The sequence below is a fragment of the Syngnathus scovelli genome, chromosome 14 (assembly GCF_024217435.2).
Source record: "Syngnathus scovelli strain Florida chromosome 14, RoL_Ssco_1.2, whole genome shotgun sequence".
NCBI lineage: Eukaryota > Metazoa > Chordata > Actinopteri > Syngnathiformes > Syngnathidae > Syngnathus > Syngnathus scovelli.
Genome location: NC_090860.1, coordinates 5093390 through 5104937, shown reverse-complemented (window position 1 = coordinate 5104937; position 11548 = coordinate 5093390). Strand labels below are relative to the sequence as shown.

The 11548-nt window shown below is 49.7% G+C and overlaps 1 protein-coding gene across 2 annotated transcripts in view; it reads left to right on the top strand.

Annotated features, from left to right (window-relative positions):
- The first annotated feature begins 1381 nt into the window (after positions 1–1381).
- The window catches only part of LOC125980737 (neuronal PAS domain-containing protein 3), a 102751-nt gene continuing 92584 nt past the window's right edge, over positions 1382–11548 (top strand). The window contains exon 1 of one of the 2 annotated variants that reach the window (XM_049740214.2): positions 1382–1919. In XM_049740214.2, coding sequence (XP_049596171.1) covers positions 1765–1919 — 155 coding nt within the window. In that variant the 5' untranslated portion in view covers positions 1382–1764. Of the gene's footprint in view, positions 1920–4838; positions 4984–11548 lie in introns of those variants that run through there. The other variant, XM_049740215.1, reaches the window with a different exon arrangement.

The window sequence follows — 11548 nt, the reverse complement described above, 5'->3', positions numbered from 1 at the left end:
TGTGTGTGTGTGTGTGTGTGTACAGTGCTGGTTTAAAAATCGGAGCGGCCCAGGGAGTTGGGTCCCAAAAAAACCAATTTGTTGGGTTCTTCGATACCAAAAACTGGAACCCTAGAAGTTGGTTCTAATTTTGACCCCCAATTGGGTTGCTTAGAACGCAGCATTTTGAAGGGTGTGTCAATAGTTGAGGAATCGTGAGTCTGTGTGCCTGTGGGACTATGAAAGAGACAACGACATGAGTTGAGTCCATTATCAATCATTTGCATGAGCACCAAAGATATGCGAGCGAGATTGCGTGCGTGAGCACGCGTCACCCGGCTCCGTGCGTAATTGTCGCGAGCAGTTCATTCATCACTTGCGGTCGCGCAGGCGTCGCTCTCACGTCCGGGCTTTCATTACGGCGGCGGGAAAGCGAGCCGGGCCGGGCTCTGCTCACAACTTTGACCCCCAGCCCGCCGACCTCATCCATCAAGCGTCCGAGCGGCCAAATGTTCATCAAATATTAAGGCGGCGCTTGATTCAATGTGACGCCCTTCCCGCTCGTCCTCGTCGTCACGGTAACGCCTTTGGACATCTTCATTGTCAGCTTGCCGGCGATTGCAGGGACGTCATTGGCATAAATTTAATTTGGGGGCGGGTAGGGGGGTCATGATTGCGCGGTGTCATGACATCAACGTGTGTGAGTGCTCGCAACAAAGTAAGCGGCGCATTTAGAAGGTTTTCCTTTTTGAATGCAAGCTGTCGAATCTTGCATGCATGTTCCAGCCTGACAAATGCGCTCGACTCTTGGCTGCCACTTCAATTTGTTTCATGCCGTTTTGGAATCCACCGTTTAGTGTTTGTCACATGGAGTTGACTTTGCGCAGAAGCACCTGGAATCAGACTAGGGCATTTTGGCCAGCAAAGCATAACGCGCCTCCACCGAGTCGAGTCGTCTGCATCTGAGGGCAAACTTCAAAAGCCGCAAAGGTGGCGCTTATTTCAAGTTACGCCCCTCGGTTTGTGCCGCCCCCCATCTGTCAACTGCACTATAGTTCAGAGAAACGGTTTAAAGTACACTCCGTCCTTGTATGTTCCACGACTTCCATACGTCACGTGGTATACGTGCTGCATCAGTCACCTGTGACATGCTCGCCACATGACTTCCGCATGACATAAAGTAGCAAGTGGCATGAAGCGGCTCCAAAAAAGCATTTTAATTCGTCTCGTTCCGGGGCAAATCCTTCCCGTGGTGACCTTTTCAAAATTAGAGTAAAGGTTCAAGTCAATCTTGGCCGCACGTCAACCAGCAGCGTAATCACTGGCTCTCTCTGAGCGCGCGCGCACGACGACATTCTGTCACACATACGCGCACATGAGCGCGCACGGGCGTGCACAACATCGATGTATCGTCGCGCTGCAGAGCTCCCGCTTATTGGCGCCGCTGGCAGCTTGCGGACGGACCGGCGGCCACTCGGCAGGGAGGATGGCCGCACACCAGCTGTTTCCGTCGGCATGTAAATACAGACGCGGGCCGGACCACGAGACGACCACAACTACAGCAACAACAACTCCGAATAAGAAGAAAAGGAACATTTGTAGTCCCTTGGTCATCATTTGTCACTCCTTCATTCTCTAAGGCAGTTTTATCTTCTTCATCGCTTGTTCTGGGACCGTGACCATGATCCGGACTTCCACAGCTCCGTCAGAACTTTGAAGAAGAAGAAGATCGAGAGAAGCGGAGGTGGTTGTGTGCTTGCTCGCCCCTTGTTCCAAGGCGGCACCATGATCCGGATCTTCCCAGACTTCAGTGTGCAGGTGACGGCGTCGGCTGGTGCCGCGGGGGGTGGTGACGGAGCCCCGGTGGGGCGCATGCCGGTGCCGGGGGCGATCAACGGAAGCCCGCAGAGCGTGCAGGGACTGCCGGGCTATCAGCAAAGGTAGGCGGGCAACTGGCTGCAGGTGACCTGTGGCTCTTTCAGAAATTAAGGCCGCGACGCTGTTTGCCGAACTGCCGAGCGCTCGCAGAACTCAAGTTGCGGCGCACCTGTGCAAGCACTTTTGGGCTCCACTCGCCGCTTTGCAAACGGTTCGAAGCAAGTGCATGGTTGTTGATTGAAGGGGGTGCGAGTGTCAGCAAGGTTCGATGATGTCTTTGGAATGGGAGCGCCCTTCCCGTTGCAGTGGACAAGACGTCGTACGGTTTTGCGGGGGGAAAGTTCATTTTGGGCCCTCTCCGGGTCGCCGCCAGCATTTTTTTGGTAGTTTCTGAAAGCGTTCGCTCCTCTTTTAGCTTTTTGTTGCACTTGACTGGTTTTGCTCGTCACTCCGCCCTGGCAGGACGCTGCAGGTGCACCGCACAGCAGCAGCACGTCCCGTCAGCTCCTTCCAAGCTTCCTTCTCCAACATTTCTTTCCTCTCCTGCCTGCGCTTGCACAGTGAATGATTGCTTACTGGTCCCGCGCAGTGGGATGTTGTTTTTTCTAATCATCGCACACTGTGGGGGGGAAGGATGACAAATACCCACGCATGCTCTCACACTCTTGTTCAGGTATTTCCGAGACAAGTGGCTCTCTGAAGTGCAACAGCTCTGGGGTGGGGAGACATTGATCAGTGGCGGACACCCCCAACGAGACCCCCGGTGGGCGCTAACGTTATTTAAATGCGGCCGATCGGGGCGGATTTGCTCCTTGATGCCAAAGCGGCAGGAACATAGGCACGGTGGCCACCTAGTCGAGCGCCCCCTGTGGGCTTACCAACCTGGCCCGTGATGTGGACATACAAAGGCTGCTTTGGAAATCTCGCCTGCTCTCCCTATGTCTGTCTGTCTGTCTGTCTGTCTATCTCTGTCTGTCTGTCTGTCTGTCTGTCTGTCTGTCTGTCTGTCTGTCTGTCTGTCTGTCTGTCTGTCTCTCTCTGTCTCACTATAGTACACTAAAAACTTGGCGTGGATATGAGAAAATGTCAGGCGGCAGGCAGTAAATGAAGCACCTCCCCTCACTTTAACATAGTTGCTTGGCAATGAGACGCCACAAGATAGCGCCCCAGCCACGTTATCCCCATGTTTTGTTTGGGCAGTTTTGAAGCAAATGAGTGCAAATCCTGACTAGCGGAGGTGCGTGTCATCATCCACTATTTTTTTTCTGTCTGTGAGATGTTTGCAATCATCAGCTTTGAGTTTGGAAAATAATGACGGACATTTATGCCAATTTTCAGATTCATCGATGAATTGAAAAAGATAGTTACCTAATGGCTTATTAAAAAGTTGCTGCCCAAGTTTATTCAGTTGTTGTTTGTTTAGTTGAACCGCAAAGACGTCATTAACGTTGGCCCAATCCAATTCAAAAAATGTTTCATTTGACGAATGATTCGGCTACAGTTCACAAACTTTCCTGACAGGGATTAGGGCACACGATTAATCGTTTCAGTCGACTGTATCCTTTGCGACCTAACAATCCTGTTTCAGTAAAGTAACTCGATTAATTGTGTCCTCACGTTCAAATAATATAATATGCCATATACAAATTCTCTTACAGTAAACGGAGCACTCAACTGATCATTTCAGTCAACTATGTCCACAATATAAAAATCATGTTAGCGTGATTAGGAAGTAGTTCCCATAATTTTTTTTCCACCATCACCTCTGTCGCCGTTTATTCCTAAATAATTCCTCCTCTACAGTGATGAGGGAGCACCCGATTAATCGTTCCAGCCCTCCACTCAACTATGCGGTCTGTGTGATACAATTCCTTCTCTGGCCGTGTAGGATTTAGTGTTTCGTAGTGATTGGGCATTCGGGAAGCTTTTTTTTGGTTAACATTTTGGTCAACTTTAGTCAGCTTCATTTTTTTTGTGTTCCTCCCGCGGCCTGCTTGGCACCTCGCCACCTAAGGTTCCTTTGACCTTGAGAGGTCGTCATGGAGCGAGCCAGTGAAAGGCTCCTCATCACACTAAGCTACGCTACACTACACTAACAGAATGAGATGAAGTGTTTCCTTTCCATTGCTCTGTGTTCATTTGAGAAGTGGTCCGCGCTGTGCAATTTTCCTAACTGACGACGATTCCGTTTCTGCACACGTCGACCTCCCGCCACGGAACATCGTCGCTTTTAGATTATTTGAAAATATGCAAGGGCGCTCTTTTCAGCAGTGCTAATGCTTTTGCTCCAAACTATTAGCCCGCCCCATGTTTCCACTTTTCCCTTCTTTTGCATTTCAGCTCACCAACAGGTTCAATAAATAGAACTTCGTGCGAGTGCATGTGAAATTTACAAGCGAGTTATCCTAAAGACCCCCCACCTCCAATGCGCCCCCACATTGTTGTGACATTGGATGCAACCTGTAAGACGTCACGCGGGGAATTAAACAAAATGGGCGCGCGAGCGTGCTTCCACGCATGCTATCGTATGCATTTAGGCGCGCACACGCACGAGGCGAGCGGCGTGTCTGCGGCACGCAAGCGGGCGGGAGAGAAAACGCTGCCAGCGGCAAGACGAGTTGGAGGGGAGGGGGACACGCCGCTCCCCGACTGCCCATCGGCGTGTCGTCCACTTGTTTTTCTTTTTTTGGGGGGAGGGTGGGGGAGTCGTGTTTTTTCTTGATTTGTCTTGTCGTCCCGATTCTGCGCTTGGGAGAAATCGTGGCAGGCTCGGAGCTTCGCCGTGACTGGGATTGACGAGGCGCGCGGACGTCGGAAGCGCTTGGCGGGGGACCCCCTCGCCGCGCTCGGCATGCAGCCCGCCGAACGCCCCTTTACGAGCACGCGCGTGCACGGGGACATGGCTTTGTCTCACACGGCCGCCGCCGTGACGCATTGGCGCTGCTGCCGACGTCTGAGAGGAGAAGCTTGAGCAGCCCCCCCCCCCCCCCCCCCCCACACACACACACACACTACCCCCCACCCCCACACCTCGCGAACCCCAAGCCCCCACCCCGCGACTACAACCACCGGGAACATGGCGCCCACCAAGACCAGCACCCAGCACGAGCACGCGCGCACACAACGGTAAAGCAAGCGATGCGTGAGCATGTGTGTGACTATTTGGGCGCGTGCCCCCGTGGCCGTCGGCGCGCGCGCACGCACGTGTCGGCAGCGTACGCGTGCTGGCTGAGCAACAGGCCCGCGGACACGAGCCTGCTCGGCAATGCTTGCATCCGCATCAAGTTTTATAGCAGCGCATGCACTCGAAGGCACCTGAGAGGAGATTATGTGAGCGCGCTCGAACGTCACTCATTCGTCTTCAGAAGCTGTTGTTGTTGTTTTGGTTGAATGTGACACGTGTTGACTTTGGTGGCCTTTTAGGTTAATTCATGAATAAGACGAATTGAGTCTTTCCTAACCCCTCCCCTCTAACTCAAGTTGTTACTTGTTGCTCACATGCTCGTTTGATGATGATGACGTCTTACTGTTGGGGCAGTTATTGTGATGCTTTCTTCAGCCTGATCCAGCGATTGCACTTTTATTGCCACAATCAGATTGAAGCACTTCCTTTCAGATGTCAAAAAAAATAAAATAGGGGTCAAGCATAAGAAGATATGTGTAACATCAAAAAACATGTACATAAATATAAATATTGCCAATGAAAAAAGTCGGATTTGCGGTCCTAGTCGTAGCTTCAGCGCAGAGCAGCGAGTAATGATTATTTTTATCGATTTAACTATCTGTTCTGTTTTCAAGTGATGAATGGGATAGAAATGTTCATTTCCAGGCTTCTAATCATCAACAGGACATTATTTCCAATTGAGAGTGTGAATTGAGTTGATGTCAGCAAAAAGAGTCTACTTTTGAAAAACAAAACCCAAATATTCTGTCCACTTTTTGCAAGAATGGAAAAATCTGTGAATGTTCAGGCTCAGGAAGCTGAAATTGCAAAGAGCAACAAAGAAATTCTCCAATCTTTCAAATAGTCGTCGATTACTCATCCGGTCGTCGTCGATGAAGCGAAGCGAGCAATCGTTGCACCTCCATGAAATAACGATGACGCAATTGCGTGCGAGTGTGCGCCAGTGCTAGCACATGATTGCTGATTGCGTGTGCGAATGTTTGCGTGTGTGTGGCCGAACATGAATTCAGCTGAGACGATTGCTGAGGCGGGTCGACAGCTAGCGTGACACGCTGCCCGCCGCTGTGTGCCGACACGACGTGTGTGGCTGGCGCAGCATTGCGGCGCCTGCATGGCTGCCTACACCTCTCGCCCAATGTCCAAGCCAATTTTGCACTGTTGAGTCGTCAGCAACAAAACAAGACGGGGGACGAGCAAAATAATTCCAAACAAGGACGCTTTCTCGTGCGCTTTCTGTCTTTTCTCAGATTTGCCATGTGAAAATCAGGATGTTTATGGTACCACCATGAAATCTGACTCAGAAAGAATGTTAGCATCCGGATAGCGCGGCCTTCACTGGCGAACTTTCGGTGGCGCTCGACTACGACCTTACTAAGTGCTTAGTTGGACACTCTTGCGCTTTTTTCATGGCACGCCGGTCTTTTAGATCACAACGGGCAAAAGTTGGCAACATTTGACTTTGGGTGTTTGGGTCTCATCATTTCTAGAAACCCCAAGATGTTTTAAAATGTGGCGCAAGTCGTGCATCAAGCATTGTTGGGTGCAAAACGTAACATTTGTTGTTTCCCAAAAATGCTTTCAAATTTTCTTTTGTGTCAGAAGTAAGACGAAGGCCCGAAACATTGCCGCTGACACAACTCGAAACGGCGAGGGCAGAAACTCGCTTTATTGATGGGTTTGCCAATGTCTGATTGTGGATACAAAGCAACACCCCCCCCCCCCCACCAATGGTCAATAAATTTGATGAGCTGTCGGGTATCGATTCATTGGCCAATGGCCGCCATGCCCGAAGGTGGCTGTCACTTACTCGCCGGTGAGCCCATACTGCCGTAACCATAGCAACAGCAAATGATCATCACATGCACAAGCCTTGGCCATCTTCCTCGGATCCTCGGCTTGTTGTGGCTTTCCTCCTTTCTGAAGGAAAGGACACGATTGAAGCGCGACCATCCGGCGCCGCAACCCTCCACCGCCGCCGCAACCCTCTGCCGCCGCCGCCGCTCTCGTTGTCCCCCTCGCGCAGCCCTCGCGCCGCTGCCCTTGTGCCGCCGCCCATTGTACTGCCGCCTATTGTGCTGCCGCCTATTGTGCCGCCGCCCTTGCGCCCTTAGCAAACGTAGAACATATGAAGCCTGACACAAGTGCGCACAAAACTTGATGCAGTCCAAAAAAAGTCTCCAAAAAGCCAAAATTGAACAGGAAGTCGGCCATTTTGATTGGAAGTGTCCAAATCCAGGCTTGGCGTCGTTTGGCCTCCGTCCTCCTGCCGGATGTCATTTGTCCCAACTTGTCCCGTCTGCTGTCACGCCACGTTGTGAATCCCCACCCTCTCCCCCAAAAGTTTGAATGTATTCAAGTTGTGCATGCAGAGCTGACATCTGAACTCCAAATGACTAAGGTGACACTGGTGACATTTAGCACAAAACAACATGTGTCGACACACATGCACCCATCTCAACTTTGCAAACGCAAAATGAGTTGAGTGAAGTGCTTTGGCCCTAGTGCTAGCGTCAGGTTTGGTAAGAATAAAGCAGCGGCCTTGTTAGCGAGGTGTTAGCTTAGTCTTCCAGATCACATGAAATTATGTCCTTGCGCAAATTTGAGCAAAACCAACAAAATGTCTCATTCGCGTTTATGCAGCCCAAAATCTGTTGAAGCGTTGCTCGTGCAGAATCAAATTTGTTTGCTTTTGCTTGGCTGCTGTAAGGATGGATGATGCGCACCCACGCACGCACACACCCACGCACTTTGCCTTTTCTCGTTCTCTTTCAATTACATCTGTCCCTTTCTTTCTCCATGTCATTCTTTTTCCTTCCTTCCTTCAGGGCTTCTTATGTATGTGGGTCAATGGCAGACACAATGCACACACAATGCCCCCCATCGCGCTAAATGAAATGTCGAGCTATATGTTGCCACCATTCACGTGACAAATGGTGCGCTGTAATCGTTTTAGCGCCGATAGTGGCCCGAGCTTACGGTGACGCATGCGCACGCACTCATGCACACGCGCAAATATTCTCTCATCTGTGTGTGTTTTCGTTGACTGTGTTTGTCCTTCAGTCTATCAGCATCCCTCGACATATGTTAGCATATGTTACCTGTGTTGCCTTTAGTGTACTCTTACGGTAGTAAGAGATACAAGAATGTGTGTTTGCCATTTCCGTTTTCAAGCACTTGTTGCACTCTGGCACATTTCTTCGATGACTTGTGTGTGTGCTTGTATGGTTGCACGTATGTATGCGTGCGCGTGTGTGTGCAGCGGTGGGGAGGGGGAAAATATTTATTTATTTATATCTATTTTCCCAGCCCAGATAAGAGCCCGGTGTAAGTTCGCCGACTGTTTATTTACATTTTAATAACCTTCATCCTTCATACGGACTATCAAGATGGCCAGTGTTGGGACCTAACGTGAGCTGCGCGTTTTGGCGCTGATGTTCGTCCTTGCGTTTCCTGTTTGGAGGTGTGAAAGTTCACGTCTCTGGCTTTTAGGGCCGCGGTGGGAAATAGCATGCCAATCTTAGCATGCAAAAGTTAGCATGCCAAATTAGCCACTTTACTTCCTCTTTGTAGCTCTCAGATTTGCCTTTTCAAGCGCGCTAATCGAGCGCGCTAACCGGCCGTCACTGCTAACGTACACAGCAATTGGTTGTGGGTGGAGTCCGTGAGCCTCAATTTCCACTCTAGCCTGTCAATCGGCCACTTGTAACCTTGGCAACTGCTACCGTGACACGTTGTACCTAAAAAGTGTGCCTTGCCCGGTGATGTCATGCGGCCTGATGGACGGAAACTCCTTGGAGAGACGGAATGATTGCGCTTTCTCCCCCTCTTGCCCACCTAACGTGTCTCTGGAGACCGCTGACACTTCAGGGTGACGCTTGCACTTTGACACATGCGTGCACACACACACATACACACACGCACGCACACACACACACACACACGTACACACACACACACACACGCACGCACACACGCACACACACACACACACACACACACACACACACACGTTCTTCCAGCATCCCTCTCATATTGTTAGGGCACGGCTCAGCGGAGGATTTCCCATGCTGTCACAGGAAATACGTACGTCTGTTGGTGGCTCTGCGTGTGTGTGTGAGCGTGTGTGTGTGTGTGTGTGTGCGCGCGTGTGTGTGTGTGTGTGTGTGTGTGTGTGTGTGTGTGTGCGCGTGCGTGCGTGCACTGATGTCTCAGTTATTAGTTTTTGCCGGCGCCTGAAGACAGTGAGTGCCCTCCCCCAACTTTTTTCGAGGCGGTTGACTTCCTCGCAAATGGCTGCTTGCGAGTTGAATTGAGCCCACCACCAGCACACGGCACACGTTTTTAGCTTCAAATGTCAAAGCAAAGAAAATCCGTAAACAAGGCACCACTGTATGCGAATAGAAGAAATAAGTACGTGAGATAAAGTTTTGGTGGCCTTGACTGATTTGATTTGATTTCCTTTCAATGACGAGACCATTTGAGCAGCTTCCCTGCGCACCACATCAATATCGTACTCTACAATCTTCAAATATCTTTCTGCCTGATTTGCAATCTTTAATGAGTGCGCGTTGGCGTTGTGTCAGTGTGTGTGTGTGTGTGGGGGGGGGGGAGGTGACTGTGTATTATTTCTAGAAAAACAACATGTGCTGTTAACTTAGATCTAAGATGCTGAACTAAGATCATTAGCATTGTTACCATAATTAGCATTGTTAGCATGTTTGGTGTTATTGTTGTTAGCATGTTTGTGAATGGCAAATAAACTGTTTTTTGCTTAGTTTTGCTCGTATGTCTAGCTGTTGTTTTTGTTTGTGAGTAAAAAGTATTGTTTGCTCAGCAAAAAATTAGCATAATTAGGCTAGCTATAGTGTTTGTTTTTTCCAACATGCATTTTTGTTTGTGCAAAATGGCTTCAATTGAATAATACTCAAATTCTTCGACTGGGGATCATTCTCCCGTTTGCCTAAACCTGTAAATTCCCGGCGAGTGGTCCATGCACACATAGGACATGTGCCGGCATACATTTGACGGCGTTCCTACGTGCACTCTGGGATGTTGAAAAGTGTTGATTTGCATATCTGAGCTCTGCTGCGTGGCCGTCACTTATTTAATCATCAAGACTACGAAATTAATTTTTCTTTTAGTTTAATGTCAACGCCATTTTGTGTTCACTCGTCTGTCCAAATATTTAGCTTTAGCTTAGCATAGAAGTCGTTCCAAAAATGGAATGTTTCACACAGTTGCCCTTTTTGTCCCTTTTTTTGATGCACTTGTTTCCTCCTCTGCTTGATACCTCCTTCTCTCCCTCCTTCATCTGTTTTCGTTTTTGGGGCTTCTGCTTTGATTTGGTCACTTTGGCTCAAGTCTGCTTGTGACTTGAGCGGTGTGATTGGAGAGGGCGTCATTTGCGCTTGTTTGCACAATTCTTGGCATCTTCTCTTTCCCACCGCAGCCACCTTGCTCGCTCTTTGGTCGCCGCTGTCCTAATCTGGCCGCCATCATGGCCGACAAATCCCCCGTTATTTGAGCAGATGCTCGGGAATCCATTGTGCTGATAAGTTGCCTCTAGTTAGCATTTAGATTACCCGCAAAAATGGAACAATTTACTACTCTCCCTCCCAGCATCACCCCCCCCCCCCCCCCCGGCACCCTTCAAGTGCGTGTCGCGCTTTGTGCTCTGCCTCTTTGCTGGCAATTACACTGACGACTCTGTTAGCAGGGGGCAACGGCAAACAGTGGGAAAATACGCCTTTGCGTTGCACTAGCTGCACAAGGCTAGCTCTCTAGCCTCTCTTGCCTCTCTCCTGTGCGTTTCGAGCTGCCCCGCATCTTTTCCTCACTTTCCCCCACCAGGCGCCGGACTTTGGATTTGCTGTTGGAAGTCAGCTGGGGCGGGCCCTTGTGAGCGAGGAGAAGCGCTTCCTCTGATGATGAGTGAATTAATGATTTGCTGCCAAACTTCGCAGAGCCAGCAAAGCCTTCGTGGGTGTTGACAACAGATGCGAAATGAGCTCCACGCCATCCAAGTCTTTGAAGACGCGCAAAATACAGCTTGATCCAAAAGCCGGCTGGCTGGTAGCATGCGTGCGTGCCTGGGTGGCATCATTCCAACGCCATTTCTGCCCTTTTCCGTTGGCTTTGTGATATTCTTTGTCAATATTTGACATTGGCTGCAACATTTTGCCAGTGACTTGATGCGGTGTTTTAGGAAAATGATGGACAATTCTGCTCCAACGTGAATGAATAGCCATATGCGTTGTCATTTTGGTCAGATCAGAAGTGGGACGAGTTGAAAGAAAGTCAAAAGAAACAAAAGTTGGCATGAAAAGACGGCCTGCCGGCAAAATATGTAGCCCTTCCTGAGAAAATTTACCTTTTTTGAAACTGTTTTATTTTGCGAAAAGGAAAATGCAAATACATTTTTTTTTTCGGAAGATGGATCCATTGCAGAACGACATCGTTGTCGACGTGACTGTTTTTGTATCTCGGTCGTGTGCGAGATCTCTGCCG